This window comes from Dipodomys spectabilis, unplaced genomic scaffold (genome assembly GCF_019054845.1).
Source record: "Dipodomys spectabilis isolate Male_0828 unplaced genomic scaffold, ASM1905484v1 ptg000054l, whole genome shotgun sequence".
NCBI lineage: Eukaryota > Metazoa > Chordata > Mammalia > Rodentia > Heteromyidae > Dipodomys > Dipodomys spectabilis.
In genome coordinates, this window is record NW_024870731.1 from 6,338,742 (window position 1) to 6,358,195 (window position 19,454).

At 39.2% G+C, this 19,454-nt stretch overlaps 1 protein-coding gene across 18 annotated transcripts in view; it reads left to right on the forward strand.

Moving 5' to 3' along the window:
- Pbrm1 (polybromo 1) overlaps positions 1–19,454 on the forward strand; it is a 126,367-nt gene that overhangs the window by 94,255 nt on the left and 12,658 nt on the right. For all 18 annotated transcript variants that reach the window (XM_042679715.1, XM_042679724.1, XM_042679705.1 and 15 more), the window contains 5 exons: positions 2,308–2,453; positions 5,502–5,659; positions 13,870–14,053; positions 16,271–16,481; positions 18,066–18,267. In XM_042679715.1, coding sequence (XP_042535649.1) covers positions 2,308–2,453; positions 5,502–5,659; positions 13,870–14,053; positions 16,271–16,481; positions 18,066–18,267 — 901 coding nt within the window. The remainder of the gene's footprint in view (positions 1–2,307; positions 2,454–5,501; positions 5,660–13,869; positions 14,054–16,270; positions 16,482–18,065; positions 18,268–19,454) is intronic.

Here is a 19,454-nt window from a genome sequence, read left to right on the forward strand (position 1 = left end):
TTTTTCTTGCCTGCAGTAGAAAAGGTACATTCCTTGAGGTGGATGAGAAGAGGCAGGGATGGAAGGATTAGCAGGCCTTTCAGAGCGGAGGGGCAGAGGGAAGGTTCTGTACAAGAAGAATGACTTCTTGCCTAGACCCGCTTCCTTCCCACTTATCCTGGGTTTTGTGGTTCCTGGCAGTCTCTTTGCTTCCTGTACCTCCAGCATGTGCTCTTTTACCTTCCCATAAGAGCAGGTTGGGAAAAATATAGGGTTGCAATTCAACCCTATAGGGTTACACCTTTTAGAAGATGATGTCAACTTCTCACTCTGACATGTCTCCTGCAGTTTATCTGTTCTGCTTCTCTTTCCCATCTGCTAAATGCATCTGTAGTATGAGGAGTAAACCTTTGTTTTTATTTCTGTTGTGCTGATGAATAACTGCCCTTTTTGAGGGAGTTCCCTGAGTTTGGATTTCACCAGTGTCTGAATCAGTGACTGGGATGGAAAAGATGAAATAGAGAGAGAGAGATTTTTTGTTGTTGTTGGTCATGGGGCCCGAACTCTGGGCCTGGGCACTATCCCTTAGCTCTTCAGCTCAAGGCTAGTGCCCTACCACTTGAGCCATAGCACCACTTCTGGCTTTTCCTGCTTATGTGGTGCTGAGGAATAGAACCCAAAGCCTCATGGATGCGAGACTCTTATCACTGAGCCACCCTCCTAGCCCGGAGAAAGACATTCTTTGTGTATTACACAGATAGATAACAGAGGCAGGTCAAGCTGCTAACTTGTGTAATATCTAGAGACTGGAGAGGTCACAAAGGAAATGTTGCTTTCCAGAGCAAGCAATAAGTAAATGAATTTTCCCATCCTGAGAGATTGTAGATTGAGTTTATTTATTTTTATTTTTTTTTTGTGTGACTGTCTTTTTTTATTTTTTTTTTAATTGTAAAGATACTATACAGAGGGTTACAGTTACATGAGTGAGGTAATGAGTACACTTCCTCTTGAACATTGTTACCCCCTCCATTGTTTTCCCCCTACCATCCCCTCCTTACCCTACCTTACCCGAGGTTCTTTTTTTTTTTTTTTGATTGTGATTAAGTGATTACATAATTTCCGGAATTTCACAGTATTGTGGAATAATGATGCTCATTTAAAGTCACAAGTTCATTCTAACTTTCCTGGAGCAAATTGTCTATCACAGTCTGTAACATAAACAGGATCTTACTATGTAATCCACGCTGTCCTTAAATTCAACAGTCTTTCTTCAGCATCTAGAATGCTGGGATTATAAACATGTGCCAGTATGCCCAACTGAGTAGACTGAATTTATAAAGAGAAAAGAAGCTAGCATAGAATTTGCTCTTTATATCCATGTGTTATTGAATATATCTGCTTCTGAATACTGATAACTGCTCTCCATTATTTTTCCCTTAAAACTTATTGGAATAGGAAGGAGAGAAAAGAGATAAGTAGCATTATGTCATTAAAATTATAAATTTAGGGCTGGGAAGATGGCTCAGTGGTAGAGCGCTTGCCTTGCATGTCTGAGGCCCTGGGTTCGATTCCTCAGCACCACATAAGCAAAAAGAACAAAGCCGGAAGTGGCGCTGTGGCTCAAGTGGTAGAGTGGTAGCCTTGAAGTGAAGAGCTGAGGGACAGCGCCCAGGCCCAGAGTTCAGGCCCCATGACTGGACCCAAAAATAAATAAATAAATAAAATTATAAATTTAAAGTAAGTACAGGGGGTTGGAGGTCTGGGTCAGTTTATAGAACGCTAGCCAGTAAATGAAAGTTTCAGGTAGATACCAAGTTCAAGTGCTGAGGTAAAAATAAATATAATATTTTATATGAGAGGGTTTTTTCCTTTCTTTTCTTCCTCTGTGTGTGTGTGTGTATGTGTGTATGCGTGTGTGTGCATGTGCACATGCGCGGAAGAGAGAGAGAGGAACAGAGACAGAGAGATAGAGAGCACTTGCGTGCTAGTCCTGGAGCTTGAATTTAAGGTCTAGGCACTGCACGAGCTTTTTTGCTCAAGGATAGTATTTTACCACTTGAGCTACAGCTCTACTTCTGACTTTTTAGTAGTTAATTGGAAGTAAGAAACTCATAGACTTCCTTCCCTTGCTGGCTTCCAACCTCAGCCCTCAGATCTTAGCATTCTGATAGTTTTGTTACAACCACCTAAATTTTTGGTTTCTTAACCATCAGTTATCAAAACTTTTTATGGTTGTTTTTCCTTTTAATGTAAAGGAAAATATTCTTTTCTTTTTTTCTTACTCCTGATTGTTAGCTTCCTTTCTAAAACCAGTTTCCTTTACCACAGGAAAAAGAAGATGTCCCTGTGGAAATGTCCAATGGTGAACCTGGTTGCCACTACTTTGAACAGCTCCATTACAATGATATGTGGTTGAAGGTTGGCGACTGTGTCTTCATCAAGTCCCATGGCCTGGTGCGCCCTCGTGTGGGCAGGTAAGTGTCATTGATGTAGGGAAGACATGGTTGGGACTAAGATTTAAGGCTAAGATTTAGACTAATCCATCAAGCCAACTCCTACCACACTACCCATGCTTTCACATCTAATCATCACACTTTCTTTAAATTCTCCCCATGGATTTTTTTTCTTTATTCTTTTTCTTTCTTTCTTTTTTTTTTTTTTTTTTTTGATCATGGTTCTTGACCTCAAGGCCTGATCCCTGAGCTTTTTCTGCTCAAGGCTAGTGTTCTACCACTTGAAATTACAGCTCCACTTCTGGTTTTATGATGATTAGTTGGAGGAAAGAGTCTCACACAAACTTTCCTACCCAGGCTGGCTTTGAACCATGATCCTCAGCTCTCAGCCCCCTGAGTAGCTAAGATTATAGGCGTGAACCTTGGTATCCAGTATGAATTATTTATTTATTTATTTTCCTTACTTATTTGTGATAGTTCTAGGTCTTAAACTCAGGGCCTGGGCATTGTCCCAGGACTTTTTTGCTCAAGGCTAGTACTCTACTACTTGAGCCACAGTGCCACTTAAGGCTTTTTCTGTGTATGTGGTACTAAGGAATCAAACCCAGGGCTTTATGCATGCTAGGCAAGCACACTACCACTAAGCCATAAGCTCATCCTGAAATGACTTTTTGTTGTTGTTGTTACTAGTCATTGGGCTTGAACTCTGGGCCTGAGCACTATTCCTCAGCTCTTCAGCTCAAGGCAAGCACTCTACCACTTGAGCCACAGCACCACTTCTGTTGTTTTTTGTTTTTTTTTTACTTTCCTGCCCAGGCTGGCCTTAAACCGTGATCCTCAAATCTTAGCCTCCTTAGCAGTTAGAATTACAGGCGTGAGCCACCAGTGCCTGGCCCATGACATGACATTTCTTAAAGAAGCCTTTTCTCCTCTTTGCTAAGTAGGTTAAGTCTTCTTATTTCCTACTCCTTAGACTATATATGATATATTGATGTTCTCTTAGGGTTTCCATAGCTTGAATTTTCAACTGCTCTGAGACTAGGAACTTTTCTTTTTCTCAACCTCATATTCCCTATTCACATCATATTATTTGAAACATAGGAGATCAGATATTTGATGAACAAGTAAATTGGTAAAAGAATGTCAGTATGGTTGGGTGACAGTCACAGCAATAATGGAGTCAGATAGTGGTTGAGCGGTGGAGGATAGTGATTAAGACTATCTGTCACATGTCAAGAAAATGAACCCTTAGATGTGTATTTTAATGTTTTTTTTTCTTTCATGCATGTGTTTCTAACACATTTATAAGATTATCTCTTTGTTGCTTTGTATGTCCCTCCTCCACAGTATAACCCCTGCTTTCACTATATTTGATGTCAGTATAACTTGTGGAGGAGATGGGGAAAAACCAGTTGTTTATGGATACAGGTGGACCTGTTGCAACAATGAGAAGTACAAGTTGTCATGTCCAAAACGAGCTTTACAACGTTGGTGTGGGGGGGGGGGGAGGGGGAAGGAGAAGGATTGGGATTAGGGGGGGAGGGGGGAGGCTGGGAAGGGATGTGAAGGGTAAACAAAGGAGGAGGCTGCAATGCTTGGTAAGAAATGTACGCATTATCCTGCCCATGTAACTGTAACTCCTCTGTACAGTATGTTCACAAATAAAATTAAATTAAATTAAAAAAAAAAAAAAAAAAGACTATCTGTCACTAACTGGAGTTATGGCTCAAAGTGGTAGAGTGCCAGCTGTGATAGAAAAGCTGCCGAGCAAGAGCTTGAGGCCTGAGTAAAAGCCATAGTACTGATACGTACACACACTACAACAATCAAACTGGAGGTGTAGTTCAAGTGGCAGAACAACTGCCTAGCAAGGGACCTAAATTCAAATCCCAGTACTGCAAAAAATACATTTTAAAAAGAACATCAGTTGAGGACTAAGAGTATATCCCAGTGGTTGAATACTTGCCTAGCATGGGAAAGGTCCTGGATTTGGTCCCCCCGGGCCATAAAAATAAATAATAGTTGGTTCTAGGAGATTTGGGGTCAAATCCCTGTTGTATAGCCTTAGAAAAATGATTTATTTCCTTAGGTTTCTGTTTCCTTATGCTTGTTCATCACTCAACAATCATTTTACTATTTGCCACTACTTCGAACAGCTCCAAGGATACATTAATGAATAAAGCAGACAAACATTTTTAGTTCCGTAGAGGTTTGTTTTAATGAGAAGACACAGTAAACACCTTGAATAAGTTGTTGATGTTAGATCCTGATACATGCTGATGAAAAAAAATGGAGCATAGTAAGGAGAGTAGACTTGGTCAGATCTTAGGAGACTGGTTTGTATAGGCCTCACTCAGAAACTGGCATTGAGCCAACACTTGAAGAAACAAAGTGAGAATTATGAATATCCAAGGAAAAGGACAGTGATTAGTAGGTATAAGAAATGTGTCAGGTCTGTTCATACCAGTAGTTTGTTACTAACAGAATGAGCCATTCATGAGTTAGGTTTAATAGGTGAGAGCCAAAGAGTAACTTGCAAATCATATAAGGCTTTTATGGGGTTATATGGGATTGTTTCAAGCATCTAAGTATCATTTGATTTAGGACTTAAGGATTATGCTACCTATTGGTTGAGTAGACTTGAAGAGTCAAAAGTAGAAGCAAGAGCTGGGAATGTGGCTTAGGGGTAGAGTGCATGCTGGCATGCATAATGTCCCAGGTTTGATTCCTCATTACCACATAAACAGAAAAAGCTGACTCAAATGGTAGAGTGATAGTCTTGAGCAAAAGAAACTCAGGGACAGTGGCCAGGTCCTGAGTTCAAGCCCCAGGACTGGCAAACACAAAGCAAATCGAAACAAAAAAAAAAGAGTGTAAGAAAGGAGATCTGATAGGAGATATTACAATTATCTAGGCAAGAATGATGGTGACTTAACTGAGGTTGATTGACAAAAGTACTATTTTGAAGGTCAAGTTAATGGCATTCCTAATGAGGGAGCAGTCAAAGGTAATGATCCTTCAAGAATGAAATTATTTTCAATATCATTTCTCAATTGTTTTTCTCCCAAGAATTGAAAAAGTATGGGTCCGAGATGGAGCTGCATATTTTTATGGCCCAATCTTCATTCACCCAGAAGAAACAGAACATGAGCCCACAAAAATGTTCTACAAAAAAGAAGTGTTTCTGAGTAATCTGGAAGAGACCTGCCCTATGACATGTATTCTGGGTATGTATTTATGCCTTTTCATTTAATCATATCACTTGGAATACTGCTTCTGTGCTAGACCCTGTTCTAGATTTAATAGCCATAGCAGTGGCTAAAATGAAGTCTTAAACTTGTAAAGACTTAAATTTAGGCAGAGGCAAGATCCTGTGGTCAGCAAAAGCTTTGTTAATAAGTACCATGTAAGTAAAGTTTTGAAGAAGACAAGAAGGAAACTATTTAAATATTAGCTTTTATTCCCTATAAGGCACAGCTTAAATTAGAGTATCTAGGCTTTATTGAAACATAATAGAAGTGTTGGGTAGCAGGAGGAGGGTAGAGAATGTGGCAAGAAATGAGCCTTATGAGGTAGCTGGTGCAGCAACTGGCTGACTCAGAATAAATAGGAAATCATTGTGTGGGAAGGGGAGGCACAAAGTAGAATGGAATGTGAACTGACATACACATTGGGAGTAGGAATCATTGTGGCTGCTGATGGAGATAGTATGGATTAAGGAAGAGAATGGGGAGAATAGTCAAAAGACTGTTGGACTGAGTATTCACTGTGGCATTGCACTTCTTAGATAGTATTGTGTATCATTGGATACTGGCGTTGCTTTCAGCTCTTATATTTCTAGTAGTCCTGGGTTGCCTCTGTTTACTTGTACCAGCTACAGTACTATCTTTTAGAATGGTTTCCTAAAAGAGTGCTGGTTATAAGCTTTACCCTATGGTTTCTGTCTTGGGGTTTTTTAGTTTCTAGTTTTGTTTTGTTTTTAAATTTCTAGTACTGAACTTGGGGCTCTGCACATATTGAGCACACACTGCCACTGAATCAAACCTCTAATTCCTGATCATTCATGATTTTAACGAAGCCACAATGAAAAGTAAAAAAAATAAAAAGGCTCATTCCTATAATCCTTCCTAATTACTGGTGAGGGTGATGAAAGTTGAGGTTCAAAGGTAGCCCAAGTTACCTTTTGATTAACAAGCAAAAAGTTGCAAGTGGAGGTATGACTTAAATAGTAAAGCATCAGTCTTGAGCAAAAAGCTAAGGGAGAACAAGAGGTCCTAAATTCAGTACTATCATTAAAAAATATATATATATTTAAGCCACAGAAAAGTTTGTTGCCAGGAGCTGATGGCTCATGCCTATGATCCTAGCTACACAGGAGACAAAAATCTAGGTTTGAAGTCAGCCAGTGCAGACAAATCTGAGATTCTTATCTTCAGTTAACCAGGAAAAAGCTGTAAGTAGAGAAGTAGCTTAAGTGGTAGAGCATCAACTGTGAACCAGAAAAGTTGAGCCAGAGTTTAAGGCCTTGAGTTCAAGGCCCATGCTTAGATCATCTAGGATCTGCTCTGAGTAGATTAATGCAAAGGGCTCAGGCTCTTTTGCACTCTTGCCCTTCTAAAGCTCCCACTTTGCTACAGATGACTAGAATCATCCAGATGCTGGTGCCTTGATTTGGGACTTACCAGCTTCCAAAAGTAGGAGAAAATAGATTTTTGGTCTTTATAAATTACCTAGTTGATATTTTTATAGCAATAGAAATAGATCAAGACAAAAATGTTTTTAACAAAAATACTTTGGCCATGTCTCCATGAGAGAATTCCAAGTTTGGCAAAAACAAAGGCAAATGCTTTCAAAGTTTGTCTTTCCAAGAAACTCACTACCAGGTCAAAACAAAGACTGTTCTGTTATCTTTTATTACCAGAAACTCACACAAAGAACAAAGACTGTCATCTTTAGGACTAAAGCTGAGTTTCTCCTTTGTGGCTCAGATCATCAGTTGGTTTCCAGCCACATGAGGCACTTAAATGTAAAGAAAGTACCAACAATAGTAAGCAGGACAGCAGGTATAGACAGTTATCAAGATAACTCCTAGAGGAAAATACATCTAATGATCACAAAGTGAGATTTCACCTCTGCTTATGGAGTTTCAGATCCCCCAACTACCAAGGAAAAAGAGTCCTTGTTTCATAAGCTTTAGAGGACTTATATTAATTTTATACAGTATTGAATGTAAATCTTTCGTACCTTTTTGTCTTTCTGAAACAAAAGTTTTGTTGTTCTCTAATAGAGACCTGGAGGCATATTTCACTTAGGCAACAATCTTGCTTTCCTGCTTCAACTATGCTATTCACTTTAAGAAGAATTGTATCCAGTCATTTAAAAAGTAATCAAATGGCTACAGGGAAATTACTTTTTACAATGAATATGGCAGTATCTGGCAAAGAGCATGTTCACTCCATGCTTTCAGGATACTGGTCTTTTGAAATGTCCAGTTGCTAATATATTTATTTTCTTCACTGTAGATTTCTCTCATGCTTCATCATTTGAAAATCCTCAGTAAGGCAAGGAAAATAAAAGGTTTAAAGATGTGAAAGGGTAGGTTTTTCTTAAAGACTTTGTTAGGCACAGAAAATATCCAAGAGATAGTCAGATAAACTATTTAAAATTAATAAAATACCAACATTTGTATTTTAAGCAATTATTAAGTTAAATATACCCTGTACATTGTTTACATTTAGTACCTAAGAATTTTTTTAAGATGCTTAATGTATATACACACAGGAATAAAGAAGTCATTAAGGCTGTGTGTAGAGGTCCAACAGGACCCTAAGTCAAGGCACAGAAGCAGCACATTTATTATAGGACCACCAGTCACTCTCACTCTTTAGCTGTGGACATTAATCCTAGCTGTAATCCTAGCTACTCGAGAGGCTGAGATCCGAGGATTGCAGTTCGAAGCTAGCTCAGGCAGGAAAGTCCATGAGACTCTTAATCTCCAATTAACCACAGAAAACCAGAAGTGGTGGTGTGGCTCAAAGTGGGAGAGTGCTAGCCTTAAGTAAAAAAGCTCAGGGACAGTACCTAGGATCTGAGTTCAGGCCCCACGAACTATAAAAATAAAGTAGAATAATAAAAAATATAAAATATTTTGAGATAAATGTAATGAGCTTCTTGCTAGTTAAGGGTAAGAATCTCAAGGACTTTTGTACCTGGACTAAGCTTCAAACTTGGACCCTCATATTTCAACCTCCTAAGTAAGTAGAATTATAGTCATGACTCATCTGCCCATCACCAGTTTAGCTTTAATAATAAGAGGGTTTGAACTCAGGGACATGAATTTGCTAGGTTAGACACTCTGCTAGTTGAGCCTTTTTTGTTTTTATTTTTTCTAATAGCATCTTCATTTATGACCAGGCTGGCCTGGACCTCCTATTTATGCTTTCTGGGATAGCTGATATGACATATTGATCACCATATTCAGCTTTTATTATTTGAAACAGGGTCTCACAAAAGTCTGGCTTCAAACTGATTTGCCTCTTAAATCTGAGATTACAGGTATAATTCTTAAGTAATTCTTAAGTGAGAATACTTCCAACTGTAACCAAAGCAATACTGTACAACTTTAAAGTGTTCAGACATTAAGGATTAGGGCAATTGTTGCTAGTTAACAAAAGCATCAAAAGTATGGGGAAGGGCTGGGCACTGGTTGCTCATGCCTATAATACTAGCTACTCAGGAGGCTGATATCTAAGAATCTGTTCAAAGCCAGCCCTGGCAGGAAAGTCCATGAGACTCCTGTCTCCAATAAACTACTCAGAAAAAGCCAGAAATAATGTTGTGGCTGAAGTGGTAGAGTGCAAGCTTTGAGCAAAAGAAGCTCAGGGACAGCGCCCAGGTCCTGAGTTCAAGCCCCAGGACTGACACAAAATATATATAGAGAGAAATCTCTCTCTATATATATATACACATACATTTATGGAAGAGGGTAGGCATGGTAGTATATGCCTGTAATCTCAGCACTCAGGAAGCATAGTCAGTGGTAGAATACTAGCTTATTAAGCACAGGCCCTGAGTTCAAACCCAGTAACTACCAAACAATAAAATAAATCCAGCTAGGCACTGGTGGCTCATGCCTGTAATCCTAATTACTCAGGAAGCTACTATCTCTGAGGATCGTGGTTTGATGCTGGCCCTGGCAGGAAAGTTCATGAGACTCTTTATCAGTTAACCACCAGAAAACTGGAAGTTGTGGCTCAAGATGTTAGAGTGCTAGCCTTGAACAAAAAAGCTCAGGGACAGTGCCCAGGCTCTGAGTTCAAGTCCCACAACTGACAAAATGACAGACAGACAGAATATCCAAATGTCCATCTGCAGATGAATGGAGGATTACAAGTTCTAGACATACATGCGTTACATAGTTCAAAACTCATCTGAACTACATAGTGAGACCCTGTTTCAAACAAAATGAAATTTAAAAAGAGCATAGGGTATCAGTATTCACCTACTTTTCACTGTTGTATAAATTTATTATAACCTCTATGGAAGATAATTTGAAATACCTGTAAAAGTGAAGGTGTACTTACACTTCATTCCAGATTTTGTACTTTTAGAAATGTATACTTCAGACCTGGACACCAGTGGCTCACGCCTGTAATCCTAGCTACTCAAGAGTCTGAGATCTGAGGATCACAGTTCAAAGTGAGCGACCAGGCCCAGGGTTCAAGCCCCATGACAGACCAAAAAACAGTGTGTTTGTACTCACACTGCAAATTTATATGTGTTAGTTACTTCAGCAGAACTTCAGTGAACAACCTAAGTATCCATTAGTAATTAGCTAAACAAATACAAATAGGGATACCCGAGATAGATTGTAACAAAATTTAGATTCAAAACATTGTACATAATGTGCTATAATTTGTGAGAGCTTTATTATTTCTATAAGTAGCATAAAAGTAACCATTTTAACTTTTTATATGTGTGCCTATAGTGGGGCTTGAACTTGGGGCCTGCAATTCTCACTGGACTATTTTTGCTCATAGTTAGTGCTCTACCACTTGAGCAATGTCTCTAGTTCCAGTTTTAGCCTCTTTTATCCTAGTCCTGGAGCTTGAATTTAGTGCCTGAGTGATGTCCCTGAGCTTTTTCACTCAAGGCTAAGACTCTACCACCTGAGAGCTCTACTTCTGGCCTTTTTTTTTTTTTTTTTTAAGCTGTTAATTGGAGATGAGAGTTTATTGGATTGTCTGCCCAGACTGGCTTCAAACAATGATCCTTAGATCTCAGCCTCCTGAGTTTGTGTGATTATAGGCACAAGCTAATAGTGTCCTACCCAGTTTTAACTGTTTTTTAGTGTACAGTTTAGTAGCATTAAGTCCATTGACAGTATTATATGATTATTACCTATTTCTGGGAATTTTCTACTATTCCAAATAGAAATTTTTTATAGTTCATGGGGCTTGAATTCAGGACCTGGGTGCTATCCCTGAACTCTTTTGCTCAAAGCTAGTGTTTTACCACTTTGACCACAGCACCACTTTCAGTTTTCTGGTAATTAATTGGAGATAAGAGTCACAGACTTTCCTTCCCCAAACTTTGACCCTCAGATCTCAAACTCCTGAGTAGTAAGGATTACAGGGTTGAGCCACAAGCACCCAACCCAAACAGAAACTATGTATCCATTAACAGTAACTATTTCTTCTTTTTCTCTTCCTGACCCTAGTAATCTCTGCTTCCTGTCTATATGAGATTTGTATATTCTATCTTCTACATAAGTGGAATTGTGATACTTTCCCTTTGTGTCTGGCTTATTTTACTTAACATTATGATTTTTTTTTTTTTTTTTTTTTTTGTCACACATGGGGCTTGAACTCTGGGCCTCCGCGATGTCCCTGAGCTCTTCAGCTCAAGACTAGCTCTCTACCACTTGAAGGCTAGCTCTCTACCACTTGAAGGCTAGCTCTTTACCACTTGAGCCACAGCACTACTTCCGTCTTTGTTTATGTGGTGCTGAGTAATCAAACCCAGGTCCTCATGCATGCGAGGCAAGCACTCTACCATTGAGCCGCCTTCTCAGCCAGCATTATGATTTTTTTTAATATATTTTTATTGTGAAAATACTGTACAGAGGGGTTACAATTACATGGGTAAGATAATGAGCACATTTCTTATCAAGCATTGTAACCTCCTGCTTTGTTTCCCCTTCCCATCCCTTCGTATCCTCCCCCGCCCCCCGTCCCCCCCCCCCCCACCAAAGTTGTAAAGTTTGTTTTTTGACATAACGACTTATACATCTCATTGTTGCAATGGGTCCTCCTGTATCCCTGTTTTAACAATTTGTTTTTTCCCTTCCCCTCCACATATACCAACATCATATATAGTGAAAGCAGGGGTTGTACCATGCGGGAGGGACATACAAGGCAACAAAGACATAATCTTATAAATACAGCATCATGATTTTTAAGATCTGTTCATGTAGACAAAATTGTTACTGGTTATTTCGGAGATGGAGACTTTCTAACTTCTCTCTCTGGGCTGATGTCAAACCATTATCATTTTGCTAGGATTACAGGCATGAGGCACCTGCACCTAGTTTTGTGCATGTTTAGGTACTGTGAATCACGTTACTATAATCATTGGTATACAGATAACCCTTTGAGCCTCTGTTTTCAGTGTGTGTGTGTGTGTGTGTGTGTATGTGTGTGTGTGTGTGTATGTGTGTGTGTGTGTGTGTGTGCGCGCGCACACACGAGTGCACAACAGTCCTAGGACTTGAACTCAGGACGTTGACATTGTCCCTTAGTTTCTTTTATGCCCAAGGCTGATACACTTGAGTCACAGCTCCACTTCTTAATTTTTGGTGGTTAATTGGAAATAAAAGTCTCATGAACTTTCCTGCTCCTGCTGGCCTCCAACCTCAATCTTCAGATGTCAGTACCATGAGTGGCTAGGGTTACAGGCTTGAGCCACCAGCATCCAGCCTGTTTCCAGTTCTTTTAGATATATTCCTAGAAGCAGAATTGCAGTCATACAATAATTATTTAGCTTCTTTGAGGACTTGCCAAACTGTTGTGTACCACAGATGCATGATTTTATATTTCTCCAGCTATATATAAGGGTTCCAGTTTCTCCACATCTGTGCCACCACTTATTATTTTTTGTTTGTTCATTTTTTTGTCCTAATGTTGTAAAATCTTATTGTAGTTTGATGGGCATTTGCCCACTGATTAATGATGTTAAACATTGTCTTATGTGTGTTTATTTACCTCTCTCATACCTTTGGAATAATGTCCGTTAAGATTCTTTGCCCATTTTTTATCTTAAAATTGTTAAATTGTAGTCTATTATATGTTCTAGAGACTAAACTCTGGATACCAGATACTATTTTCTTGTATAGTTTGTCTTTTTTACTTTTCTTTTTTTTTTTTTGTCGGTCATGGAACTCTAGGCCTAGGTGCTGTCCCTGAGTTCTTCAGCTCAAGGCTAGCACTTGAGCCACAGTACCACTTCCGGTTTTCTGAGTGGTTTATTGGAGATAAGAGTCTCATGGGTCTTTCCTGCCCGGGCTGGCTTTGAACCACGATCCGCAGATCTCAGCCTCCTGAGTAGCTAGGATTACAGGCGTGGCCACCGGTGCCCAGCTGTCTTTTTTACTTTTTAATAGAATCCTTTAGATCACAAAGTTTTTAATTTTGATGATGTCTAGTTTTTTTTTCTATAGTTTATGTTGCTTTTCTGATTTCACATTTAAGAAATCATTGCCTGGTCAGAGGTCATAAAGATTTACACTTAGGTCTTCTGAGAGTTTTATAGTTGTACCTCTCATATCTAAGTCTGTGATCATTCTGAGTTAATTTTTGTAGATGATACAAAGTAACAGTCCAACTTCATTCTTTTGTAGTTATCTAATATGATTTTAATCCTGTACTTCAAATTGAATTCTATTCTGTTGACCTGAGTGTCTATATATCTTCATGTAAATATATACCCTTTTATCTTTTTTATTTAATTTTCAGATGTGAACATTTGTGTGTGCGTGTGCGTGTGTGTGTGTGTGTGTGTGTGTGTGTGTGTGTGTATGTATGCGTGCGCGTGCGCGCCCCCGCATATGTGTGCATATGTCAGTTTTGGGGCTTGACCTCAGGGGCTAGACACTACCCCTGAGCTTTTTGCTCAAGGCTAGTATTTTACCACTTGAGTCACAGCTCTATCTCTGGCTTTTTAGTTGTTAATTGGAAATGAGAGTCTCATGAACCTTCCTGCCTTGACTGGCTTCCAAACACAGTTATCAGATATTAGCCTCCTCAATAGATAGGATTACAGGTGTGAGCCACCAGCACCCAGCTGAACATATTATTTTTTAAATAATAGAAAATTTAAAACAAGTGTTAACTGTGACCTAAGTTTGTTCCTTTAATTCCTCTCCAACTTACTCTTTCAGGAAAGTGTGCTGTGTTGTCATTCAAGGACTTCCTGTCCTGTAGGCCAACTGAAATACCAGAAAATGACATTCTGCTTTGTGAGAGCCGCTACAATGAGAGTGACAAGCAGATGAAGAAATTCAAGGGACTCAAGAGGTTTTCACTCTCTGCTAAAGTGGTAGATGATGAAATATACTACTTCAGGTAAACCTTGAAAACTGTAGGAACAAAGAGTACTTTGTCTAACTCATTTCAGAACAAGGTAGCCCAGACAGGTACTGATGGCTCACACCTGTAATCCTAGCTACTGAGAAGGCTGAGATTTGAGAATCAAGGCTTGAAGCCATCTCAGTAGGAAACTGTGAGCCCTTATCTCCAACTAACCAGCAAAAAGTCAGAAGTAGGAATATGGTTCAAGTAGTAGAGTGCTAGCCTTGAGTAAAAAAGCCACATGAGAATGTGAGACCCTGAGTTCAAGCTTCAGTACCAACACATACAGAAATAAAAGACAAAAAACAAGCTGGGTACTGGTGGGTCACTCTTATAGTCCTACCTACTCAGGAGGCTGAGATCTGAGGATCACGGTTCAAACCCAGCCTAGGCAGGAAAGTCCATGAGACTCTTAACTGCAATTGCAGAAAACCGGAAATAGCACTGTGGCTCAAGTAGAGCGCTAGACTTGAGCTGAAGAGCTCAGGGACAATGCCCAGGCCCCAGAGTTCAAGCCCCACTACTGAAAAAAAAAAAAAAGAAGAAGCAGTATAGCCCATTGTTTTCACTTTTTAAAATTATTAAATGTTAAACTAGAACAATATAAAGCCAGGTGCCAGTGGCTCACGCCTGTAATCCTAGCTACTACTCAGGAGGCTGAGATCAAGGAGGCCCAGAGTTCAAACCCTATGACAAAAAAAAAAAAAAAAATTAATTCAGTTAAATACTAAAGAAAATGTTGGAACTAGAGACATAGCTCCAGTAGTAGAGTGTCAGCTATGAGTGAAAATGCTGAAGGAGAGTGTGAGGCCCTGAATTCTTGCCTAGTACCAACACAAAAAAGAAAAAATAATGTTCATAATCTACTAGAACCTGGTAACCTAATAGTGTCCTTTGCTTAGACTCCAGTAATTACAGAATAGAGAAGAAATACTTGGTTCTAGATCATATCCTATTTCTTAGCAGATTGCTCAGTTCTACAGAATGTGAAACTCTTCATCATATATAGTCAACTAGATCTTACCCAGTACTTCCTCTTTTTTTCTACCTTAAAATGTATCGTGTGTATATGTGTGTGTGTATATATATATATATATATATATATATATTTTTTTTTTTTTTTTATTGTGGGAATACCATACAGAGGAGTTACAATTACATGGGCAAGATAATGAGTACATTTCTTATCAAGCATTGTTGCCTCCTCTTTGTTTTCCCTTCCCCTCCCTTCCCATACTTCCCCCACCTCCCCCCCATCCTCCCCACCCCACCAAAGTTGTGAAGTTCATTTTTCGACGTAATGACTTGTACATCTCATTGTTACAATGGGTCCATCTGTATTCCTAGTTAAACGATTTGTTTTTGCCCTTGCCCTCCACAAATTATACCAATATCAAATACAATGAAAGCAGGGGTTATACCGTGGGGGAGGGACATACAAAGCAACATAGAAATCATCTTATAAATATGTTAGAAACAATTGCATGAAAGAAAAAAAAACACTTGAATACTTATCTTGGGGTTCATTCCCCTAACATCAACTTATCTGACCTTTTTCATCAAAATTCTTAAAAAACAAAAAAAAAACTTCTGAACCAGGCACCGAGACTTACACTTATAATCCTAGCTTCAGGAGGCTGATATCTGAGGATCACAGTTCAGAGCCAGCCCAGACAAGAAAGTCCATGAGACTCTTGTCTTCAGTTACCACCAAGTGGTAGAGCATAAGCTTTGAGCACAAAAACTCAGGAACAGGGGCTGGAGATGAAGATTAGTGGTAGAGTACTTGCCTAGCATGCCTAGCCCTGAATTCAGTTCCTGAGTACCACATAAACAGAAAAGGCTGGAAGTGGCGCTGTGGTTCAAGTGGTAGAGTGCTAGCCTTGAGCAAAAGAAGCTCAAGGACTGTGCCCAGACCCTGAATTCAAGCCCCAGGACTGGCAAAACAACAACAACAAAAAATAAAACCCTCAGGAACAGCATCCAAGCCCTGAGTTCAAGCCTTAGGACAGGCACACCAAAAACAAACAAAAAGCCTAGCTTTGTAAGTAGAAGTAACTTCAGAAACAATCAATTAAGCTTTCTTACTGTCCTTAGAATGGACAGTACACATCACAGGAAGTTATTTCTAGACTTTAAGGTAAAACACTTTTTCTGACCAATCCTGGAGTGGTGTTAGGTGACTTTATTTTCTTATGTCACTTCTTTCAGAAAGCCAATTGTTCCTCAGAAAGAGCCTTCACCTTTGTTGGAAAAAAAGATTCAATTGCTAGAAGCTAAATTTGCTGAGTTAGAAGGCGGAGATGATGATATTGAAGAGATGGGAGAAGAAGACAGTGAGGTCATTGAACCTCCTTCTCTACCTCAACTTCAGACTCCCTTGGCCAGTGAGCTGGACCTTATGCCCTACACTCCCCCACAGGTGAAGCTAACATGTCCTGTTACTTACCTTTTTCACAGCTGTGGTTTGTAGTAAACACAAACCAAACTAAGGAGACCTCTGCCTCTTCCATATGTGAGCTTCCACCCAGAAATTTGCAGGAAGGAACAAGTTGTTTGGTTTTGTTGCTTGGTTGAGTTTGGGGGGATTTTTTTTGTCAGGTTCTTTTTCATATTTCTTTTAAAAAAATTGATTATATGCCTGTAATCCTAGCTACTCAGGAGGCTGATCTGAGGATCACAGTTTAAAGCCAGCCCGGCAAGAAAGTTCATGAGACTCTTGTGTCCCATTTAATCACAGAAAAAGCCAGACGTGACATGCTGTGGCTCAAGTGGTAGAGTGCTAGCCCTGGCGCATATATATATATATATATATATATATATATATATATATATATATATATATATATATATATATATATGCGCCAGGTGTCATTGGCTCACACTTATAATCCTAGTTACTAAGTTACTAAGAAGGCTGAAATCTGAGGATCTTAGTTTGAAGCCAGCCCTGGCAGGAAAGTCCATGAGATTCTTATCTCCAGTTAACTACCCAAAAAAGCCAGATGTGGAACTGTGGCTCAAGTAGTAAAATAGTAGCATTGAATAAAACAGCTCAAGGCCAGTGCCAAAGCCCTGAGTTCAAGCTCCAGGACTGGCACTTACACACATAACAAAGTATATATTTAGCAGGGTGCTGGAGGCTCATGCTTGTAATCCTAGGTGCTCAGGAGGCAGAGATCTGAGGATTGGGGTTCAAAGCCAGGCCAGGCAGGAAAGACTATGAGACTCTTATCTCCCCTAAAGCACCAAAAGCCAGAAGTGAAGCTGTAGTTCAGCACTAACCTTGAACAAAAGAATTTCAGGGACAGCGCCAGGCCCTGAGTTCAAGCCCCAGGACCATCACAAAAAAAAAAGTATATATTTGTCATGTCATTAAGCCACTAATGATTTAAATTTTAATCTCTTAGATTGTATAGAATTGTTTTATTTGCACTTTACTTAGAAAGCTTTCCTTGCCTTGTATGGAAGAAAAGTAGTAAGGAAAGGCATCATCCTATTGCTTCTCAGTTTTCATTATCTGTCTTTTTTGGTTTTGTGGGGGGTTTTGTTTGTTTGGGTTTTTCGTTTGTTTTGAGAAAGGGTGTCAGTATGTAGCTTAGGCTGATCTCAAACCTATGGTCTTCTGCTTTTGCCTCCCAGGTGCTGGGATTACAGGCATGCTCTACCATACTGATCACCTATGTATGTCTTTCAAATCTCTTCTTCCTTAGGACCTTATCTTTTATTGAGGTGATCATCATTGGTATTTTTTCTTATTTAGAGCCTCAGGATTTGTGAAGTCACTATTATATATTATAGTAGTATAGTCATGGAACTCAGTGAAACTTTCATTTATTTCTTGTTTTGAGGCAAACAAGAAGTATATTTTGACCAAGAAATGGCCAACTACAAACTAAATGTGTCTATAAAACAGTAACTGTCTTGTGTTCCTGGCTTCCATAATTCCTAAGCAATTAATCAGGTGCAGTGTTCTGATCCACTATAAGAGCTTTCTGTCTTACAGTCTACCCCAAAGTCTGCCAAAGGCAGTGCAAAGAAAGAAGGCTCCAAGCGAAAAATCAACATGAGTGGCTACATCCTGTTCAGCAGTGAAATGAGAGCTGTGATTAAGGCTCAGCACCCAGACTACTCTTTTGGGGAGCTCAGCCGACTAGTAGGAACAGAATGGAGGAACCTTGAGACAGCCAAGAAAGCAGAATATGAAGGTAAATAGAGACTAGGCACAACTGTCCAAGCTTTCTAAGCAAGGGAGTGTTTTCAGGGATGCATATGTGTAAATGATCTTGCCACATGCACATGAACTTTTTGTTAAGGACTGCTTCAGAGGGTACTCACTCAATAGTTTACATGTGAGACATTTTCTTGGTCCTGATTAAGCACAGTGCTTCCCTGACTTTGCTTGTGATCCTGGTGTTGCAGCCTCCTTCATCCCCACCCCAGAATTTCTCAGTATATTTTGCTGCCAAAAATTGCATGGTTTTCTTCATTTTCTTTCATTTAGCCCTATAAACACATACATCTTGAGTTGGGAAATTAATATACAGTGATGTTAAATATAATTTTGATATTCATCCAAAAGGAGCCTTTTAAAATCAGTAATCAGCTATGGCTCTTGATAAGTTTATACATGTATAAACTCTTAAGCTGCAGATTGGTGGAAGTACCTGGTTTGCTAGTCCAGACCCGGCCTCTGATGTGTCTGTATTCCTAGCTACTGTTACGGTACCTGGGGTTGATAAAGCCCAGCTGTCTTTATTTTCCTTTTATTCTGATTAAATCACTTTGGGCCATGAGCTATCATTTAAGGATTTGGTGATTCTTAGCCATTAGGTACAAATACTCGAGTTTTGGTTGTTTTTGTTTATTTTCGTTATTGTTAATTTCAGGCTTTCTTTAATAAATATGTATAAACATTAGCTTGGAAGGACTTTTGCCTTTGAGCTGTATTTTTTTCCATTTGGAATTTTATAGCAGTCAATTCTTAGTCTTATTGGCTTGGTCCAAATACTTTACTTTCCCTCAAATAAATTACTAAGGCTGCCTGCTTTGTTGAAATTTGTTAGAGTTGATTGATTATTAAAAATTATCTGGCAGGCTTCCCTAAGAATCTTCTGCGAAAGCCTAATCCTGTAAGATACTCAGTCAAGAAACATTCGTGGAAACCTGCTTGAGAGTATGCCAAACTCTGTGTCTTAGGAACTTACAATGTATATTTCATGCTAAAGTCTCTCAGAGCTAAAAAGAAAAAAATAGTTTTTATCTAGAATTTTCTGAAATTTGACCAGGTGTTCATGTAATATCTATTACTATCCTGAAAAAACATGTTATAGAACATCCTTTGAGAAATCCTAGAACTAGAACTTTAGAGTTTTAGTATTTATACTTAGAGTAA